Source organism: Paralichthys olivaceus, chromosome 19 (assembly GCF_024713975.1).
Source record: "Paralichthys olivaceus isolate ysfri-2021 chromosome 19, ASM2471397v2, whole genome shotgun sequence".
Lineage (NCBI taxonomy): Eukaryota > Metazoa > Chordata > Actinopteri > Pleuronectiformes > Paralichthyidae > Paralichthys > Paralichthys olivaceus.
The window spans coordinates 1,569,921-1,592,629 of NC_091111.1; the positions used below are offsets into that span (position 1 = coordinate 1,569,921).

The 22,709-nt window shown below is 41.5% G+C and overlaps 1 protein-coding gene across 2 annotated transcripts in view; it reads right to left on the reverse strand.

Annotated features, from left to right (window-relative positions):
- Positions 1 to 22,709, reverse strand: part of rev3l (REV3 like, DNA directed polymerase zeta catalytic subunit) — a 63,578-nt gene that overhangs the window by 25,384 nt on the left and 15,485 nt on the right. The window contains exons 2-8 of one of the 2 annotated variants that reach the window (XM_069514649.1): positions 11,622 to 11,811; positions 11,366 to 11,440; positions 10,560 to 10,720; positions 7,604 to 7,733; positions 7,150 to 7,244; positions 5,136 to 5,240; positions 2,975 to 3,059 (exon numbers count right to left, since the gene is read on the reverse strand). In XM_069514649.1, the coding sequence (XP_069370750.1) occupies positions 2,975 to 3,059; positions 5,136 to 5,240; positions 7,150 to 7,244; positions 7,604 to 7,733; positions 10,560 to 10,720; positions 11,366 to 11,440; positions 11,622 to 11,811 (841 nt within the window). The remainder of the gene's footprint in view (positions 1 to 2,974; positions 3,060 to 5,135; positions 5,241 to 7,149; positions 7,245 to 7,603; positions 7,734 to 10,559; positions 10,721 to 11,365; positions 11,441 to 11,621; positions 11,812 to 22,709) is intronic. The other variant, XM_069514651.1, reaches the window with a different exon arrangement.

Below are 22,709 nucleotides of genomic sequence, written 5' to 3' on the forward strand. Positions count from 1 at the left end.
TTTTAAACTACAATGGGAAAAGTGTAAAACCCAGGACTTAAGCATGTTCAAAAGAAGCATACAGATCAGCCCCAACCCCCTAACCACATCTGCAGAAGAATGATGGACTAATTCTCCCATATTAATTGAAAATGAGCACTGCACTATCAGTCAGTAGAGCTTTTGGGCTGCACTTACCTAACTCACAGAGCAGAGGACCTTCTGGTATCTGCCCAAATGCAGTCATGTTTTATTAGCATCTATTTACTGTGGGTCTTAATCAGGGGAAGTGATCAGTTTTACTCTGTGTGTACGAGACCACAGAGGTGTGCATGTGGGTGGCTGTGGCTGTGTGTTTGTGTGAGCATATAAGTGCAGCTAAGTGGTATGTGTGTTGTAGAGGCAATATGAATGGAAAATGGGCAGGAAGCCAACTAGGCTTTGTATCCCTCGAGATCGCTCTCAGCTACAAGCTGGCTATCATGCTCCTTTACCCATACTGCCCTCCTCTGCATCGCCTAGCAACTCACCACTTAGTAACTGTCTGAAATATTGAAATGTAGACCAGGTAGGCAGTCGCCTTCATAAGTGGAACAAATTTCACAGGATGGTCAAAAAAAGAAAAAACGGATTCATTTGTAAAGAGGAATTCCGACTCCAAACCCTGTTTGGGCAGGTAGAGCCTGAAGAGTAGAGCCTCATGCCCAAAAGGTTGTAGGTCCAAATCCCACAATGGGCAGGAGAAATTAAAAATGAAATGCCCTAAAGCTACTGAATCAACCAATGGTGCTCCTGATGGTAAGCATGCACTGTATAACTTTGCAGGATTAATTTAAGCTTAGAATCACATTGTGATGAAACAGAGTGAAAACAGTAAAGGCGGCAGGTGAAGCTGCGTGTCATGATGCCTGAGCCCAGCAGCAGCCTAGGGGAGGTTACACCAATGTAGAGTTGGTCCAGTGAGAGACACAGCAATGGTCAGAGATAAGCCAAGAACAGATCAGACAAATACCACACAGCATTTACAACAAAGTCACAGCCACATGGTCATCTTCACTTGCTTTAAATGATGAATGAGCCATACAATGCTTGCACTACATGAGAAATCCCAACCTGGAAGCAAGGCTGATAAATACTGAATGATTTTTTAGAAGGGATGGGTGATGGAAAAATGGCTGTAAATATATGAAATCAATGTTTTAGAGTTTACATCAGCAGAGACTTTACTGCAGTCTCATTGTCATTCAGATACTTTGTTCTGCAGGGAAGGGCTCCAGAGAGTCAATGTGCATGTGCCACTGTCTGGCTGTCTCTTAATTAGTCAGCTAGCTAACGACTTTAGAGGCGACAAGGGAGGGAGCCTGGCGGGCGTCGGGAGATTACGGCTGCGATTAACACATTTCGTGAACAAGCCCCACGCACCTCCCTCATTGGCTTCAGTGGATCTGCTTTGCTAAGAGAGCTTGAATGATAGAGCTGAGCAAAGAGAAACAGAGAGAAGACAAGAAGAAAAGAAAGAAAAAGACAACCCCTACTGTATATTGCTATAATTTTCCTTTCCTTAACAAGCATCTGCACGATCCCTGTTGATTATAATGTATTTCATAGCCTTTTACCCTAACAAACACAACTTAATGCAGAACCCCTACCCTGAAAAAAACTTTTTAACCTAAAAAGCAGTCTCTGGCCATGGGGACCTCAATTCCAATTCAGGCAGAGGTCTATTATAACTAAATTAAATGATTTGCTGGCAATCGACCTGCCTGCGCACACCCTGCCTGTGCTCTTGGTGCTTATGACTAGGGTCTTCACAAGCTACAGAAGCCGAGTTGATAGCCGAAAATTAGCAAGCGAGTCATGGAAAAGTCTTCTTCTAGCAGTTGTTAGGCAGTGCGCTTTCATAAGATTTGGGGGATGTAGCTTTGACGAGAGGGCCGATGGGAGAGGGTGGGATGTATCACAGAATTCAAAGTGCAGCCTGCTATTGCTAGTTTTTCCAGGATTACCAACCATAGCATTACATTTGCTGCAGGATGAAGCCTTGACAGTCAAACTAATTTGCAATAGAAAATGTTTTGATAGTTTTGTAACAATGAGAAAAGAAAGACATTTCAACCTGCTGCACCAAGTAAGACCTGGAGAAAGCAGCAACAGCAGATCAGCAGTGGTGAATAATAAGAGAAAGAGGAGAGCCAACAAGTGACAGACTGTGAGTATTCACAGAGAGAGTGACTGAGACGGCCAGGCCTTTGGAGTGCCGCCAGCAAATTGTGTGTGCACTTGAGACAAGCCCCACTCTAACATGGAAACCCCACACTGCTCTCCCACCCTACACCCCCATTCCTATTTGATATCACAGTGAATGGAAGCCATCTGGATCGGATGCAGATGCATGCACGGCCAACTGTACTTTTATTTATAACAGGAAATAGTTTCTGCCTGAACACTGTGGGAGTACGAGGGAGAGCTGAGTAACCTCATCAACATCATTTCACTCTCTCCTTCCCCCTTTCTCTGCAATACGCCTGTTCTGCTCCCACCCCCTCAACACATCTGTTTTGACTCATTTTCTCCATCCCCTCCTTTCCAAGTCTTCCAACCTGTGTTTTCATTCCCTCCCTCTCTGCCCTCAGAGGACACAGAGGTTGGACAAGCATGCTTACATGAGCTGAGATGCACAGGGAAACGGAGGACTACAGCCGCTTCATTATAGCTCAACACAAAGAATGAAATATGACAGAAACTTGAGATCACTGTGGTCTGACACTGTGGGAAACTAGTCCCACTATTGTGACTGGAAGCATCTTGTATTTATTTTCAAACACTGTTTCTCTCTCTACCATGAATTCCAGCTCTTTGCCAGCTACTCTGGCTTTACTCAGGGAAATGGGATAATTGTCCAGCAATGACTTTCAGTAAGAATTGGTTAAGAAATGTCTGAGGAGCCTCTTGCCGTCACCGCAACAACAGATCAGAGGAAAGATGAGTAACTTACACGTCAAACTCGTTCTCTTTCAGGATCTCCTTTAACCTCTTCATGAAGATTTTCTCGCTCTCTGTTGGAGTGACGGAGCCACGATCTGGAACACATCAGACAAAAAATTCATCATTCCTGGAAACTATCTGTTCTTAGATTCCAGTTTTTCTTGACCTCAAGTTTTTAGCTACAATTAAAACTTTTGGTCAGTAATTGCTGTTAAGTACGCTGGTGGTGGCTCTGTGTAATTCTGCTGTCAGTGAAACTACAGCTCATCATCACGATAATAAACTGGGACTGGATGTAATTCGACGTTTTCGGATAAAACAACAAGTTCTTTCCACATATTTCTGGTATGAACTATAGGCTGTGTATGACATAGACATCATCATCACCTCGCTACACTTTTCATACCTGGGAACCCTGCGACTCAAAGGCTTGTAAATGTGAAGGCAAACACATTTCATCACAATACAGCATATGAGCCTGTGATTATTTATCTATTTGTGTGTGTGTGTGTGTGTGTGTGTGTGTGCCTGTGTTTGGTGATCAGAGCTCTGATGGAACACAATTGTTTTTTGTGGTTAGAAGTTGGACGACCACTCCCACAGACAGCTTTCAGAGTGATGATGCTCTGACTTGTGTAAGTAATGGAAAATGTTGTCTTCCACTGGAAAAGGGCTCAACAGCAAAACTGAGACAGATGTCATCATAAAAAGCAGAAAGGCTGGTGCCACGGTAATGAAACAGCTCAGTTTTGCTCGGCTACAGTTCTGGAGCCTCATTTACAACAGTTGCGCACGCACAAATGGGTTCTGAAAGATGCGTACGCCACTTCTCACACAAACGATCTATACAAATAATTTTTTGAGAATGTGCGCACTTCCGCGCACTTCTAACCCATGCCTTCAAACATTTTGGGGACTGGACAATTATGATGCAGATGTGAGGAGGTGGACTGAAGCAGATTATTGATTCACTTCATAATTAACATTAAAATCTACGCACGACAAAACTGTTCCATAAGAACCTTCAATTGAAAAAGATGAAATAACTTACAGCAAATTACACTCAGATACCATTAAACAGCTGAGTCTTTTTAATAATATTTTCTACATCATGATTATTTCAAAGCATCTCGCTCCTAAGCAAGCCTCGGTTTAGCCAGATTGTATATAACATGAAGCATAAAGACACTTTCTCTCTCACTCTCTTTCACTGTGGTTACTTAGTAAAAAACAGAGAGCAGAGTGCTCTCCAATGAACTGCTAAATGCTATTAAGCGCTTACACTGGTGACCTTTTCTAGTATGGAGAGGTAGAGAGAAAGAGGTCACCGGCTCAAAACTTCTGAACGTTCCGGAAATTTATATCAATGGAAAATTTACCAAAATCTAAAAAAATCTGTGAGGCAAACAAAGTCAAAGATATCAGTCAATCTTTTTTATAGTATTTATTATTTTTGAAAACTATCGGTATTTGTTTATAACTCAACAATTATACGAACTACATTGATAATATAAAAAATATGCTGACTCGCATAATCATTACTGGCAATACCTCTGTCGTTACGATTGTCATTACTGATCCCCCATTTTCTTTGTATAACTACTTTAACATTGATTCACCTCTGCATTTACGCTAGACACTGTCTTTTCTCATGAATGGTGTTTTGTTGACAAGCTCTGATACACGCAGCATCTATTGGACTTCTGTCCATTTGGACAGGGATCCCTCATTTCAGACAGTGGTATGACCAGGGTCAACTCGATGCACCAGTGGTAACATAATTGATGAAGATGAAGGCAAAAATTCCACAAATGAATTTAAGATGCTAGCACTTTTAGGACTAATGATAAGGCAGGTCACTATTGGGGCAGCTGTGGCTGATGGGTAGAGCGGTCATCTTCCAGTTCAATCCCCAGTCTTCCATCTGCATGGCGAAGTGTCCTTGGGCAAGATGCTGAACCCCAAATTGCCCCATAGAACAAAAAAGTGCTGCTAATAGATGCACTGTATGAATGTGTGTGTGAATGGCAAACTGTACTGTAAAGCGCTTTGAGTGATCATCAAGACTAGAAAAGCTCTATATAAGTACAAACCATTTACTATTAGTGTGAGAAAAAGGATAGATATGTGAAGTTATAACAAAACAGATGTTTCATTGTGGATCTCCTCACCTTGTGACTCGGGGGTTTCTATCTGCGTGGACTGGTTCTTCTCTCTCCTCCTCAGCCTCTCATCCTCCCAGATGGCCTGAAGGCCAGGGTTCCTGCCAATCTGATCTGGGGAGAGATAAGACACAACACAGTGTGTCAGCAAATGATACCACAATATTTCATGACTGTCTTTTTATGGAATTTTAATCAGAACTTTCACATTTTTGTGTGTAAACTTCATCGGTGCAGTTTTACTATACTCTCTTTCTTTCTTCACCCTAAGGTGGACATTTAAAGTGGTTTGCCACTCTGTTTCCAGCCTGATCTTCAGTGTGCATTTACCAGCGCAGCCTGTCTGTGATTTGATGGGATAAAAAGGCAAAGAATCCGACACCAGTGACTCCAATTGTGTATTCAAATTTGCCATTTAGTTTAAGAGCAATTGGTCTCATTCACCAACCATTCTTCAGAAGAAATCTTTTCTTAAAACCCACATATGCAGTTTTTACCAATTTACAGATGTTTTCTTACCTGGGATTTGTACACTGAAGAGCATTCTTGACAACTGAACTGCTTCTGTATAATAATCAGTTATTGTGTTTTTTACTTTAATTCTACTGTTGTATAAGATTTAAATTACTATAACATTGTATTACCATAAGTTTCAGTGCAAATTATATTGTTTTAAATCCATGGACATGTTGATGAAGAGAACACAGACACAGAATATTTTGTCTATACTGCAAAAATAACATATTAAATGTGTCACATCATATCTTTTTATATTCTATTTTTATTTTTTTGCTTGTGTAATATTTTTTAGCATTGCTAGAAGGGAGCCTGTGAATCAAGCATTTCATTGCCAGCGACTGCTAAATGTAATTGTTGTGCACATGGCAATAAAGTCTTGAATCTTGAACATGTTCTATAGTTTTACTGCTACAGCTTTTATTTAAATTGTTACCGCCAAGTGTGGCCATTTAATTCTGAAAACCAAGTTTATTTCTGTTCTGAGACAAAAGAGAAGAAAAGAGATTGCTCAGGAGATGCAACCACACCACACGGTGCACACTGCACCCAGGTTTGTGGATTAAAAGCTCCATGTGTGCACACTGCACACCTGAACCCGATGATTCAAAACATTTGATCTGAACCTGGCCCAACAAGATGCTCAGCTGGGAGTCCACCTGCAGTGCTGTGTTTCCAAAGATGTGCTACTCCAGCTGCTCCGCTGCTCACACTAAGGGACATTGACAGGGAGTCTACCTATGCTAATTGGGGAAAACTGACATAAACTTTCAACTTAGGTAGCACGGCATTAATCAATATAAGAACACAGATGCTAACAATTCTGCAAGTGTCATGAATCTGAAGTAGAGTTTTCTTAGAAAGCTTCCTTAGAACAAATTTAGGAAAATTCTTAAGAACATATTGGTGAATGAGCCCCATTGATCAGTTTGACTGTTCCTGTGGGCAATGATATTTTTAACACCTAAAACCACAAAAAGGCAAATCTTTGGCATCCCAGTTTTTGGCTGAAAGGATCAATACATATCTTTAATTAAAATCCACGGTTAGTTTAGCTTTGTTATCAACATGTTGCGAAACCTTTTCTGGTTCTACTCCAAGTGGGGTTTTTTCAATGATCAAAAATAAATGTAAATTACAACAAAGAGCCCAAAGACACATTCATTAAATCCTGAGATTAAACGACACCCTGTGTCTGTGCTAATCTCCCTCTCTCCACTGCCCCATGACACATTGTTAGGTCAGCTTCACAGCCTTCATGTTTAAGCCTGCTAATGGGTTGGATGTGTGGAGACAGTCAGAGGAAGCTGCTCTGAGCAGTAATGGCCCATCAGCACTCTGAACCAAACGTGTTGCACCTTAAGCACAAATGATAAAGCAGAAGACCTTTCACCTTTCCTTATCTCCTGTGTCTCATTCCTGCAACTGTGTTAGTGTGGGCTACAGTACTGACGATGACGAGTGGAGGAGGTGCAGCAGGTGAGTGTGTGGACCTGACACAACTTACTTTCGATTTCCAGGCGGTTGAGGATGTCTACAGCTACAGCATCAACCTCCAGCTCACAAGTGCTCTGCTTCTCCACCTCTTCCAGGACTAATGAGCTGTAGGGAGGGAATTCATGGACAAATGACTTCAAATTAAATCCTTCAAGCTTTTTTTTTTTTGATTTTGCAGTTCTATTCCAGCTGGGGCTCTTGCATGTCACTCACATGGTTCCCGTCTGTCACTGCAGACTGTCAAATAAAGGCATATAATGCCCCCCAAAACTTTAAAAATTATATAAACATGTCTATATAAAGAAGACAAATATAATGCATCATGGATGTAGTTGATATATAGAATTGTAATCCCATGTAGCAAGGAAGGATATCAGTAAAAGTACAGGATTCAATCTTTGCTATCAGGGCTCATAGTGACCGTGAGAGATAAATACAGCAGAGTCTGTGCAAGTGGGACTCACCAGGGTAGGGCATTCTCCTCCCAGCGGACAAACGTGCCCCCCAGGGTGCTGTCGTTGAGCTTGGAGGTGCAGGGGCTCTTCCAGGGACTAATGCTGGGACAACTGCTGGAAGTCTGCCTGTCTGGGGCTTCTGGAAAACAAACACCAGAGCAGAGTGAATGGTGTTATAGTGCTTCTCTGGAAGGATTTGCAGAGAGGTCTTGAATGGTTAGGAGACTATAGAAGACAAAAACACTAATCACTTGCTTTACACAAGTGAAAATATTAAATATATGTGTTTTTATGGACACCAACACTGATAATGATTAAAAGGCAACGCAGGCAAAATGTTGGTGACAAATACATGTACTTATTGTTGAGAGAAACTGTGCACAAGCTCCTACAGGATGATGAGTTAAAGTTGAACTATGAAGTTGGTTTATAAACTATGATGGATGTTATGGAAGGAAATAATTTCCCTGCCCACCAATATTTTCTCTTGAAAATAAATTTGGCTAACCTGGGGATTTGTCAGATCGTCTTAATGCTTGCATTACTTCCTCAGTTGAACTATTAGCAATGTTGCCATGTCCCCAGTTTCAAACAGCTAACAAGATGAGCACAATGTTGTTTATGTTATGAATGATGGCAGTAGTTATCCGGTTATAATTACCAAAAATAATATTTGCCACAATGCAGTAGGTTGACATGGGTAGTTACAATAAAATCCCATTATTTGACACAAGGAGACATTTCATGTATAAATTCCACTCTGTTTTTTCTGGTTTTGGAGGTGACTTCAAAACACATTAAGAGTTCTATTCATCTTTAAGTGGCACATTTTTCCAGTCCAGCCCACCATTCTTTCTGTTATCCCAGATTAAGAACTTGCTTTCAAGTTTGAGCTTGAGAGGAGAAGAAAATGTAAACAGGTGTACCCATTATTGGGGTATTTTGGTTTCTTTGTTGTGTGGGGCAATGAAGCCCCCTTTCAACTGATTGCATCAGTGTAGCGGTGGATCAAACATGGGAACTCGGCTTTTGTCAGAGGAGAGTCAAGCGTGAGGATTTTGAAAGAGGAACTTTATTAAATTCAAGTGTGGAATTTCCTGTCCTGAATCATTAATGCCCTCACACAAGAAGGCAACTCTGCCGGGCTGGACGCTTTCTGCGAGTTTGGAGAGAGAGCTTTGATGGGCATGATGAGGTGATGATAAAACGGAGGTACTGCGCTGAGATTAAGACTAATCTCTGATCAAACAGAGTCGGTTGTCCGGTGTTTAATCTCTGCAGTAGAAGTTGTGTTCTAATGGTCAGGTTCACACAAGAACCCCCAGTCTGTGAGGCGATAGTGACCAAGGAGTTAACTGCCAATGTGCCTGAAGAGCAAACTGTATCCCCACCACCACAGATATCAAATGATCAGATGATGGATTATTTGCAGTTGCTAGTGACAGATGTTAATTTTGAACAATACTTAAGTGCAAAGCAGAGCAGCAAGAATACACAGAATCAAGTTGTTAGAATTACTCAACAGTGAAAGAGACATTCAGAAAGAAGAAAATCAACATTAGTTGTGGCTTCCCTTGCTCTGAACCGGTGAAGTGGTCAAACTATTTCAAAAGTCTGCAGGCCAAGCACAAGGAGAAGAGGGGTCTCTCAATTAGGATTAAGTACAAAACTCTGTACTTTTACATTTACAGACTTAAGTACTACAGAGTATAGACCAACACAGTTCACAGTGAGTCAGGGCAACGGTGAGGCGAAAGCAGTCGCACTGTGTTATCAGCACGTCTGCAGCCCACGCTTGAGAAGATAAACCCTGTTTAATGCTTCAAGTAGAACAAGGCCTGGTGGACTAAGAATTGAGGAACCACCCACGAATTACAATTTTGTATCTCTCTCTTGGACGCTTGTTATTTGTAATCTCCTGACTGTATATGCCGGCAGTAAAAGCTTAGAAATTATTACATAAAACACAAAGCTATTTTCTGTCACTTTTGTGAAAGAGCAGCTACTGTGTACCCAAACAATAAAAAGCAGTGTGTTACCGCCTTCTCTGGTTGACAGTTTCACTGACCACATCAACGGTTGCACACCAAAACCTGACTAGCATGGTGCCAGTCTGCCAGTTTGTGCTGAATAGACATTGTTTCTGCTACAAAAAGATCAGTTCGCAAAGTTGCATGTGCCGGGTGTGTGATCGATGGAGTCCAGACTATATCTGGTGTTTGCCTTTCACACACTAACAATGCAGTGGCAGATTCTTTGCTCTGACGCATTCACAGCAACACAGGAATCTCTGAAGTGTTGAGGTGATGGGTGGCGAAGCAGGCCCACTTTGGAAAAAAGTGTAAATTGGGCATAATAAGCTGAAATGAGGACAGTTAATAAATGAGAGGGACTAATCTGATAGCAAAAAGTCCAAAAAGAAAAAGAGACCACAAGACCAAACATGTGAAAAAATGAGAAATGGCATCACAGAGGAGGAAAACAGAGAAAGCTTTCAAAAGACCAGAGAGAGATCCTGAGGCTGAGGTGAGATCAGGACTGATTCAATATGACACAATGCATGGCAGCCACCGCTTGCCTGCTCTTCATCCCTGCTGAGCCACAGGGAACAATGCGGTGAGCATGAAGTAGCCCAGCTCTGCCCACACTCTCTAGGGAAGACAAAAAAAACAGTAGTGTGTCCAGCGTAGGGAAGCTGATGAGAGGTGGGCCACTCACTCAACAGCACAGGGGAATACCTAGCTAACCTGTAGCCAAGGTCCTTCCCCAAAGAGAAAGGTAGGATGTGAGAGAAAATGTCAGAACTTATTTGTTTATTTTGTGTAAAATCAGTTTCAATTGTAGCATTGTATTTAGATGTTGAAATTGAGATGATGATATTCATTTTTGATTATAATCACAAAAAGTAAAAGAAACAGGAAAAGAAAATCTGACACAAAAGGAATGCAGTCACTTCTGTCCTCACCTTTGTTCAGGCTCCTGCGGAACTTGACAGCTCCCAAGTTGACCAGGTTCATGCCGTACAGGTTGTAGTCTATAAAGAACTGCAGCAGGAAGGGGATGTGGCTCTCGTGGGGCTGGTAACTTTTGTTCATCACTGCACCACTCTGCAATAGCTCACACACCCTGCAAAAAACAACGTATATATAGATATATACATACACCCATAATATAATACAACTGATGGACTGTGGAGTGCCCCTTTAAATATATGACAGTAATCCTTTCATTTCACCTTGTGATAACTGCCTCCACTTTTTTCCAGGACCATCCATGCATTTACAGCGTTTGCTTGATATTTTAAGATGAATGAGGAGCAATTCACTGTGTGAATGTTTAAGGTCTGTCCTCGAGTCATGTCTCCCCTTTTAAGGTCAGAGCACCATCCTGGCTGAGTGCCTGGCAGGCTGACTGGCTGGCTGGCTTTCAGACTGGCTGGCTGCCTGAATGGCTGGCTGGCTTGCTTGCTGGCCGATTGACTGGCTGGCTGACTTTTTTTCTTGTCTTCCTCTTATCCTTTCCCAAAAGCTCTACCTTACCCTTTCCTTTTTTCTTCTGAAGCTCAGTGTCTTCGCCTCGAGCCTCTTCCTGTATTCTTCCATGCAAATACACCCTCGGTCAATCAATTTGTACAACTGATTATGTAGCAATCGATTTCAGTTTAGTGAGGTGGAGTCATGCACCCACACTCTGGCATTCAGTAAAGTCAAACAGCAGGAGCCTGGAATCATCTCTATTCCCTTAAAATGCATCGATCGGCAGCAGTCTTACCTTTTGACCATCTGAGGATTTAACAGATAGATCTTCATGAAGTGCTTCTCTTTGGCGTGGTAGCCATAGAAAGGCCTGTAACAATACATCCAGACAAGAGACATCATAATACTGCATGTAAACCATCATCATTCATTAAAAGATTTACCCTCATAGTTATTTTATACATTTCTAAATGGTTTTGTACTCATGGGAAAATGTCAGGAAATTCTCTACTTTGTCAGCTCAGTTAATTTGGTGACGACGAGTGACTTACATGCCAGAGACCAGCACCACTTTGAAGACGTGCTGGGCGTTGGAGGCTGGGTTTCCCATGGCAACATTGATGGCCCTGTCGATGCTGAAGGCCACCTGCCGCAGGTAGCGCTCTGGCTGCTGCCCGTAGCCATCGTATGGCACGTAGATGTAAGGGAACACACCATGAATGTGAAGACATGTCTTCTGACCTAAAACAAAAGAACAAATACATTCAATAACAGACTAGGTTTTATCCATTCCATTTATCTTCCCCTCTGATTTGTAGAAATCCTTTCATTTTGCATATATATGGCAGTGTATAACTTATACGGTATATGACTGCTGCAGCTAAAAATCTATATCTGAGTTTTAGTCTAGTACAATTATTCTTTTGTTACTGCAAGTCTATACTTCGTTAGATACTTTTAAATTGATGATTACAAATATAAACCCAGGTGCCATTTTATTAAGTACATCTAGCTGAACAAATCCTTCTTCCCTCCACCATTTATTAAAATTGTTTTAGAGGGTTGTTGATTGAAATGTATGATCATTTTGGATGCTGCAGTCTGTGGAGTTGCTGAACAATATAACATTATACAGAAATACTTCCATTATTTAGCCTACCTTCATTGACATAAATAAAGTGGACAAAATATTACAAACACACTCCGTGTTAAAGTTGGAGTTCATTTTATCCTGAATATTTACACCAAGATTTACATTTTTACTACAAGTACACTATATTGGTTCAAAATACATGCAGTACTTAAAGTATTTAGTCCACTGTCCTTGATTACTAATACATATATTGATATTGGCCAAAAGAAATACTTTGCCATGAAAAAATTTATTCCAAGATTGAGAAAATCATGATTTGAGTTTTGAGCGCATGGTTGTACGGCTATCGATTAGTACTAAACAACTGAGGTTTGATAACCAGCCCAAGAGACTTGATCTACTGGATACTTAAAAACTAGAGAACCCATGTGGTAAAATTGCCACCTCTCATAAAAATAAACATAGCATTACATTTCAGGAATAATACATCCCACTGCAAAAGCCACATATAAGATGAGCGTTCATTTTTTATATTTATTAAGAAACCAAACAAATGAACAGAAATAAACTGAGAAATAAGAAATTACACTCAAATGCAAAAGAGATCAGCAGCCTGGCAGGACCGTATGAATCAACCCACTCTGCTCAAACATTCATTTGCCAGGATGTAGTGACACAGTCCTGAACAAACACTGATGTGCTGTAGCTGCCATTGTAGACTTCTTCTACAGACACTATTAAACCTACTGACAGGCTGCGATTGAGATGGATGGAGTGTTCCGAAGGTTGAGCAAACAGCTTTTTCCACCAGTAAGTTTTTTTGTCCAATCACTGTGAGGCAGCACAGATGGATGAGTGCGACAAAAGCCTGTAACTCCATGATTAATGACATATATGCAGAGTATTATAGCAGTCAATAAGCTAAATAACTACATAGAAACATAATGGAAGAGCATGGCTGTGGACTGTGGGTGGAACAGAGTGGATTGAGGACTTGAATGATGTGAAGTGAGGTCAGCCAGTAGAAGAGAGAGGGAGATACAGTATTTATAATAGGGTCGGTGTGACATCATCACTGCCAGACAGACACGCACACTGCTGAAGAGTCATCTGAGGTGAACTGTGCTGCAGACACCACGCTATGATTCATTCCCTTTATACCATTATCAGCATGGGCCAGAGCTTGTATCTATTCGATGCTGCAGGGGCCTGTGTGGTGTTTAGTTGTGTTATATAAAGGGATAATAAGAGCACTGTAAAAATAATGACAACAAAGGCAAGGGGTGCTGGGGCTTGCCCAAATCCAAACTATTCACTCTGCTCTCTTCTTGCACCAGTGACAGGCTGACAGACAGCTGGACAGGAGGAGGCAGTGTTGAGCAGGAGCTCCACTCTTGCCCAGAATTGCCTGCACATGCCCAGAGACATGCCTGCTTTCCTTACCATCAATGTGCTTCAGGAGAGGAACGAGAAGGAGGGTTTCTGGCATTGCTCCTCCAGCTCAAACACACATACACGAGCAGCTTGCCAATTGTCTATTGTCATGCTATGGCGTGACAGATGCTCCGTGCAACGCAATGCCGCAGTGCCATGGGCATGATTGCTGAGATTGCTGGATCCAAAGTGGAGGCTCCAAAAGCTAAATGTTCTTTGCATCTCTCCGCACAATAATACATATGACTGCCTCCAAACAGAGGGGGAGGGCGGTGCAAGATGGAAGGTGGTGATGAAAGACAATGAGCTGGTGTGAGCCTGAATCTCAAAGATACTGCGCTGCTTCGACTGAGGGAGCGGCATATGTTAAAGCTCACAGGCAGGGATCCCTGTGGCAGGCAGCATGTGAGGGAGACACACAGCATCAGCAAATATCTACTTGTCTTTATGCTTTTGGAAGAGAAATATTGTTTATTTGCATTCCATACTCAACTAAATGAAGGTGGCACCATGAAATGAAAGTCAACTGTCTAATATCTATGAAGTCCACTATACACTGGTGGCCTAAGGCGTTACATTGCTGTGAACCCAGATGACAAATCCAAAGAGAAAATAAGATGGCGACATGTCAGATAACAGCCATTTATCAGGTAAAAAAGGTCAAACATTTACTAGTTCCAGCCTTTCCATTGTGAGGATTACCTGCTGTTCACATTTTTATATCATATAGTCAAATTAATCTTTATTGTCCAGACACAATAACTAATTCAAGAAGTCACATTGGTCTCTAGAAAATTAGGACTGATTGATTGTTGTTTTCTGAAATAATAATCCTGATAGTCCATCAGAACAGATATTCTGCCCCCATTTTGGATGCAACATACCAATTGTATATCTCAACATCAGTCATGATATGAATTAAATTAACTATCACACTCTTTGTATCTCATTTTGTGCTGATATACATATAAAAGCTGCAGTGAATAGTTCATTTGTTGAAATTAATCAACAACTAAAAATCTATTAACAGTGACCATCAGTTGTGATAACTTTTGACAGTTTGTCCTCGTGGCAACATTATTGGGAATAGAAGATCTCTGGCTTTTCTCCTGTAGCTTGGATAAATGATCAGGGACTGAACAGTTGAGGAGGCCTACAACTAACGATTATTGCCAATAACATTAGTGTTTCTCATCCGCAGGGTGTATTTGTTTGTCTTCCACTGAACAAGGCCAAGGTGTCTGTATCCACTGCGAGACACACTAAGGCTGGCAGCTACTCCAGCATTTAGGGAGCAGCAAGGAGGACATTTTTGTGTCCGTCCCCAGCCTTTTATGTCAACATGGACTTTTTTTCTGTCACAGGCACACTCCAACGTACACTGTGAACAGCCTATGCTGGCTTCAGTTGCAGTTGCTAGGCAACAGTGCCGGCAAAGCAAAAGCCCATGATGGGTGGGGTGGGGGCTAAACAAGTGATTCTTTCCACCCTGCTGGTCAAGCCACAGAAAGATAGAGAGGGAGAAAATGTGTTTGTGCAAAGTAACTCAAAAACACATAGATGTCTGATCATTCAAAGGTCAAGGTCAAAATAAACAAAAATATGGTCTGAAATTTCCATCTCCCAAAATGTTTCTGCATATATATACTTAAATTCATCAGAAAATGATTCCCCATCATACACTGTAAATTGTCATATGACATCATGAAGGCGTCACAGAGACGATTATGTCATGCATAGCTAAAAAACAAGGAATTTTCAAGGTGCATTTGCATCCTAAAAAGACACGGCTTTAAGATTATATAGAGAAAAAAGAATTAACAATAGCGCATTAAGAGTGGCATCTGTCAGAACATATATATAATAATATAGTTTGTTATATGATATGTTCAACCAAAATCTATGTGAAACCAATAACATCAGAGAACAAATCAACCAATCACTGTCATCATATGATATAAATTATATCATGACAATGAATTATGAAAAGGTATTATTACAATATAAATCAGGATGCTTCATGTCTTTGGTAAATATGTATTTACTCAGCTCCATACAGGAAGGGATCTTTTTTTTAATTCCTCTGTAATGTGTGAAAAAACTTGTGACAGGGCCCAAGGTGTCAAATTACCTGATTTGTCTGGAACAACAGTCCAAACATATTCAACTTACAATGTTGATCAAAAGGGAAAAGCACTGCATCCTGACATTTGAGAAGGTGGACCAGCAAAAGCTTGACTTAAATATTAAATGATGATTATTAAGTTTCACTGAAGCTTTTCTGCAGAGTGTGTACGAGATGAGGACTGTTTTTCCCACTGTTCCTCAGCCACATGTGCAGTTTCCTGCTGGAGGATTTGTGAATGGGGGAAGGAGGGGCTATTCCAGCCTCAGGGACTTATCTCTGATGGGAGGAGCACTGAGGCGGAGGAGGTCCACTCTGCCAAGTGCCTTCCTCTGTCTCTCTTCCTCCCACCCCCACTTCCTGATGGCAATCAGCACCACAACTCCATGACTCGGCAGCCATTGCAGGGAGAGCCCTATTCCACCACTGGGTCAGAAAGGCAGTCAGCCTTAAGCTTAGCAAGAAAACAAGTCATTTTGCTAAGCAGACAGCTGTTAACCTGGTGCTGCTAAAAATACTGGGCCGTAGAGAGAAAACCTGAGATCTATGTTATCAGATAAAAGCTGCAGTGTACAAAACATACAATATCAACAGATAGAGTTTGCACAAAAAAATGCATATAAGAAATGCAAAAATGCAGAATGAAATTATACCAAACAAATGCCAATATGTTGAGGAAATTGCATCTTAATTGTTGCAATGAAATACATGGTCTGCAGTATTAACTGCATGTATGCAACATACCGTCAAAGATGTACATTACAAAGCATCATAAGAACATTTACTAACAACTGATTAACCTAAAGAGTCATTTATTAAAGGTACAGTGTGTAGAATTTTGTGATATCTAGTGTTGAAATTGCATGTTGCAGCTGAACACCCCTCACCTCACCCTCCCCTTCAAAACATAAAAGGAAACTGTGGTAGCCTTGAATTGTCATAAAAACTCAAAAGGTGTTCAGTTTGTCCAGTCTGAAATGATGTAAAAAACATGGCAGCCCCCGTAAAGAGGGTCCCCTCGATGTTAATATAAAGTATTTTAATATAAAGGGCTTTTTCTGGTGTAAAGAAAACTACAATTTATATAATTTAGATGAAACAAACTAGTGAACACCTCTAGAATTATTCTACATTAAATTTCTGCTAAGAGATCCCTTTCACCTAAATCTTACACACTGGACCTTTAAGAACAATACTGCTTTTTTGAATTGGTAAGGAACAAAACATGTGTTTTGAACCTATCACATTGAACTTTGATACATTCTACTGAGCATTTCTAAGCATTTTTTCCCACATTTTATTGCTGGAAGAATTTAAATTAAGTCCATTTAAATCCAAAATCAAGGGCACTTCACAGTGGAAGTATCTTTTGTAGTATTTCTGAAGTGTTTTTGATGTTTGTGTGCTTTATTTTTTTTGTTTTTTAAATCTACCACAGCGATATAAGCTGCTTTCAGACATATACTAAACTCATTCTCCGAGGGGGCTGTATTTCAGAATGCAAATGTCCAAGTGAGAAGCTCCAGACTTTCTCCAGAGACGCTGTGATCTCTGCAGTGTAATTTCTGCATTGTGTCCTGCGTCTGCCTGATGCCTGATCTGTGGTTAAGTAAACTTTTCAGTTTCAGGCTCCATTCAAATATATTATGTGTGTGCAGTGTCCTTAACAGCTTAACACAACCAAACACAGCACTTGGTGTGTGGTCCAATGGGACACATGGGTCATCTAGATGTAACACACAGCTTTGACAGTCAACACTGGTCATCTGTCATACTGATAACTTTTTCCTTGGCAGTAAAGTCTGTCTACTTTGTTGGGCGCTCTGCCTGGTAACCAGCAAAAGTTTAGAGTTTGCAGTTCCAATAACGTTCTAGTTTGAGAGTCTCTCTTTTTATGGAAAAAACAAGCACATTTCCTGGCTAATGTCACAATCTGTCAAAGATGGTGCTTAAGGTCGGTTTAATTTCTGCTCAGGAGCTGTCGAATGTATGAAGTCCATATACAGGACTGTAGCAAATATTCCAACATAAAAATGCATGACCGCCCAGTGGGACACAGAAGCAGATTTTTTTTTTTTAATCCTCGAGGTCCAAGCAGGAAGCAGAGTTTCGATAAGCACAGACTGTTGGCCAAATAGCCGACTTCCTTAACTTATTCCCTCAAATAGTGACTAGGGCCTTACCACAACAGCAGATGGTGACAGGCCTTTATCTCAGGCTTATATAATAGAAGCATCTTTATTTGAAATTCGCTGTTTTTATATATGTGGTATATGTTAGTTTGTCATTAATCTGGTAAACTTTGATCCAAAGCAACATTTCGACCAAAATTACCATTTGGGAACATTTTGTCCCAGAAACTTTTTTCAAGGAACTAAAAGGTTTCGGCAGACCATTGTTCGTCTGAGATGTGTGTACAACAGATGGACTATACAGACTATACAAAAACAATGACACTTACTGTCCAAGCAACAGTGCTCTAAATCTAAGCATAGAGCACAGAGTTCATATCTTTCTGCTTTAGGTCTGGTGGAGCAGTCAGGCTTTCTGTAATCAGACAGCTGCCACAGGGAGGAGTGGAAGAACATGTTAATAAAACCAGTGTTGGTGTTAATTAAAAAGGCCCAGGGAGAGCTGAGTGAAATCTAGGACCGAGCACTCCCACTGCCTGGAGAGGGAACATCAGGATTGTAGAATTTGTGCTTACTACTCACATCCACGGTGGTGTTGGAGAAACTGAGGAAATGTTTGCCTCTCCCTCAGGCCCTAAATCATTTGTCAAAATGTTAACACACTTAAATGACCAGAATGCAGGTCCGTAAGGGCACACACGCATACATGGTTTAGAGAGAGAGATTCAGACTTCCCGAGTCAGTATGCTCACTGAGCAGCCTGGTAGAGCGCCAAGCACATTAGACAAAGCAAGTGTGCCGGAAGAGAGGTAGTGGTAGAGAAGGAGGTAAAGAGATGCTTAGGGGGGAGGCAAAGCAATATTTTTCTGAAAGAATTAGTTTCAGTCTAGATGTGTAAATTAAGAAAAAAGAAATATGTGAAAATGAAATTGATTTATAAGCCACAGATTCAATCATTCATTAATTATCCTTAAAGCTGAAGCTAATTCCAGCTGACATTGGGTGGGAGGCAGGGTACTCTCTGGACAGGTCGCCAGCCTACCACAGGGCTGACATTTTAAGACAACTACTATTCGTGTGTGCGTAAACATTTACATGTATGGACAATTCTCTAATTAACCTACATGTCCTTGGACTATGGGAGAAGGTTGGAATACCTACGCAGGAACAAGGAGGACATGCAAACACCACACAGAAAGGCCACCTTCAGTCAGCAGGCTACAACCTAGAATTTCAGTTTGCTATGAGGTGACAGTGCTGACCACTAGCTATAATACCTGCTTTGCTTTGTCTTGAGAATGGACATGCAGCGTAAGACAGAAGAAAAGAGGATACCAGATATCAGATCCCAAAGATCCAATGCCATTATTGAGCCTGTATGATTACGACATCCTCCATCTGAATTCTTTAGTTGTTTTAAGGGGCATTTTGCGTATAAGACAGCTAACAGGGTAGATTAAGAAAGGAAAGAGAGAGGGGGGTTCTAAAATGCAACAGAGTTTCAGTGGAATCAAACATGTGGTCACATGGTTTTCAGTCTCCACTACACCTCTTTCTTACTGTAACTGTGACAATGTTTTCTAAGATACAGGCAGTGGTCTGGAAAACACATACCTTCACAGAAACCCCCAACACACACACAAAATTCATAAGAAATTGGAAGTGTGTATTGCCTTGCAAATTCAGAAATATAGTTCAGCTCTGCATGACAAGAGCTAGCTCCCCTGTCAGTGTAGCATCTGGGGCCCCATCTTTCATATTCTGTCACTGAATTAATGAGTTAATAAAGCAATGCCCTCCCCGATGCTGGGATCCTTCCAAATGGACTGCAGTAAATGTTCGGTACAGCTCCCACATTAAAGTGCTCACAGAATGCTTTAACAGAAATTCACAGAGGAAAAGTGAAAGAAACATCACGGGACTGAAATGAGAAATCAAAGGATATTCAATTCAATTTTATTTTCTATCATGACAAATCATGATATACATTATGAGGTCAAGACCTTATAATTGTATTTAATATAGAGAAACCCAAAAGTTTACACTGTGGATGGATATAGCCACAAAATGTGGAAATTTCCAATGTGTGTGTTCAGAATGAAAGAAACGAACAAAATAACACTTTCTCTGTTGGGTTACTGCAATCTTCTGCTCCTTGAATTTACAGCCGCAGAGAAGAGAGGAGATACAAAGATACAGATGAGCAGTCAGCATATGAATGATGAGAGTGGAAGAGGACTTTATATTCTCTACTTTAAAAACAAACAACGCAGGACAGAACTGCGTGCTCGCATCTTTGCAAAGGAGTCAGCCCAGCCACCACAGAGTAGTGCTTTTGTTTACAGCACATTGACATGGCGTCTGCCCTTATCACCAAACAATTTTGGATGTTGTTGTTTCTGCAGGTCGATATATTAGTCAGCATCATACAACATATATTATGTCATGATATATCTAAAGGGTCATTTCTTCATTCTGCACTATGACTAACAAAGTATCTTCCAAAAACACAAATCAACACAGCAGTACAGAGAGCTGCAAATAGGTTGTCCAAGTCAGATGGTGGGTGGGAATGTTCCTTCTGTGACTGTGTCTGGGCTATGTCAGCAGAGAAAGAGGTAGGGCCCTCCCTCGTGCTGTAGAGCCAGACAGCCCTGTCCTGACCGGATGTCTGAGCAACAACCCAGGAGCTGAGGAGAGATGACGTCTCAGCCAGGTCATTCCAAAATAAGCGAGAGATCTTCCTACACTGCTTCTGTTCATAGTAATTTTAAGTTATACAAGATTTATAACATTATCAGCCAACAACTATTTTCTATAAATAAATGGTAGAGTGATAGCATCCTGAGCAGAGAACATAGTCAAAATCCCTGTTTCAGTAACTGGTCCAGTGCAAATTAAAGTTGTGTAGTGCATGTGAACCCCTCACTGGGACACCCACGTGTTTACAAAAGGTGGCCCCTTTTATGTGCTGTGATGTCTTTCGTGTAAACACACCTGTCACCTACCCACCAATGTGCTCTTAAACCAGTAACCCCATGGCTACGCCTTATTTTTATGAAGTTTACGGGCTACACAGACCACTACACACATGCTCTCAGACATGGCAAAAACTCCGGCAAATCTCCCACCATTCTCTGGAGGGACTGCATATGAGAACTGAAATGCCCAAGTGAGAGGCTCCAAAGTTTATCCGGAGTTTCTGTGTGTGTGTGTGTGTGTGTGTGTGTGTGTGTGTGTGTGTGTGTGTGTGTGTGTGTGTGTGTGTGTGTGTCTCCCTCTCTCCGCTGACGTCTGACTCGCTATAGTTTAAAAGTTGATTAGTATAAAATGACACCACAATACCAACACTGATCATCACATAATGATCCATACTTTTCTTAATGAGTTCAATCTTTCCACTGAGCAGTGCATTCATCAGCTGTCACCCTCTCTCGCTCTCTCTCACTCTGGGTGTCTGCCCCGGACTTGGTGGCACTGCGGCCAGGCTGTGGAGCTGTCCGTGGTCTCTGCGTCCGCAGCCATGGACTATGTTTATTTATCACACGTCATATCATCATCATCGCGATATTAAACATCATTATTGCTTATCACGTTTTCCTATTATCGTACAGCCCTAGTTGTGTTTTACTTTTACAGGGCTTCGCAACACCTATAGACTGTATAGGCCACGCCTGAAGGGAGGGGCAGGTGTTGCCGACAAATCATTTGTTTTGGTCATGTAACATCTAGTGGCAGTAGATATTTTATTTTGAACCTTTTAGTTCTGGTTAAAGCAGAGTAAAGATGCCGTTTGTCACACTTTTTCTTTTGATAGCAGAATGTTGTGCCCAGTCCAATGTGTGAGACAACAGTACACACAGCACCACATCTAGAACATGCCGTTTCATCCAAATTCAGTCACCTGTGTCTAAGGTAATGCAGATGGACGGATGGACAGGATGAATGTTAACCAATTCATTGTCTGCCTGCCCCACATTCACGACAGGGAACACAATCACCTCCCCATTTTGCTTTAATGACCACGTTCTTGCCAGTATTTCCCCATTGCTCAAGCTGAGGCTGCAGGAGGAGAGGACAGGCATGGATGTTCCTTCACGCCAGCCATCCCTGGCATGTCCCTGGCTGAGTAGACAGACAGCATAGTAGAGCAAGTCATTTGAGCTGACAGGATGAGACTGACCAGATGGTCACTTGGTTGTGCTTCATGCCAGACTTTGTTAAGCAGACAAAGCATGGATATATCAGTCTTCATAAATATGACCACTGAAATTGAGGCTGGCTGTAGTGTGATGTTGGCCAGCCTATGCTGTGATTGTGCAGGCTGTTCTTCCTGTCGTTCATTCTTGTTAAGATTTCTGTATGTCTGCCTGGCTGGTGAGGACACAGCGCAGATGGTGGCAGCAGACTCCACAGATCTGGACTGGGTCAGGGATAATTCAAAGCAAGAAAGGCAACTCATGGGACATGATTGAAATGACATCAAAACCAGGGGAATAATTAGGGGAAAGGCAATTCTTTTCATCTTAAATCATCAAGAGCCCACAATCTGAGATGTACAGGAATCACAAATGACAGTCCAATCAGACCAGACTTGATTTATGAAGCCCACTCTTGCTTAACTCCTTTCCTCTCAAACAATGACCCGTAGATATAACAGTATTGTGCTTCCCCTTAGGTTGCTTTTCTCTGTATTTTCTAGCCATCCATTTCTGACCTGCTTGACCCATGACCTGAACGACAGCTGGTTATTGGGGGCATGCTTGCAGCTTGTCTGACACATGTCCTGCGCAGCTATGAGTTCAGAGCTGGCCTTAGTCATGTGTCTGAGCATGTAGTTTGACATACATGTTTT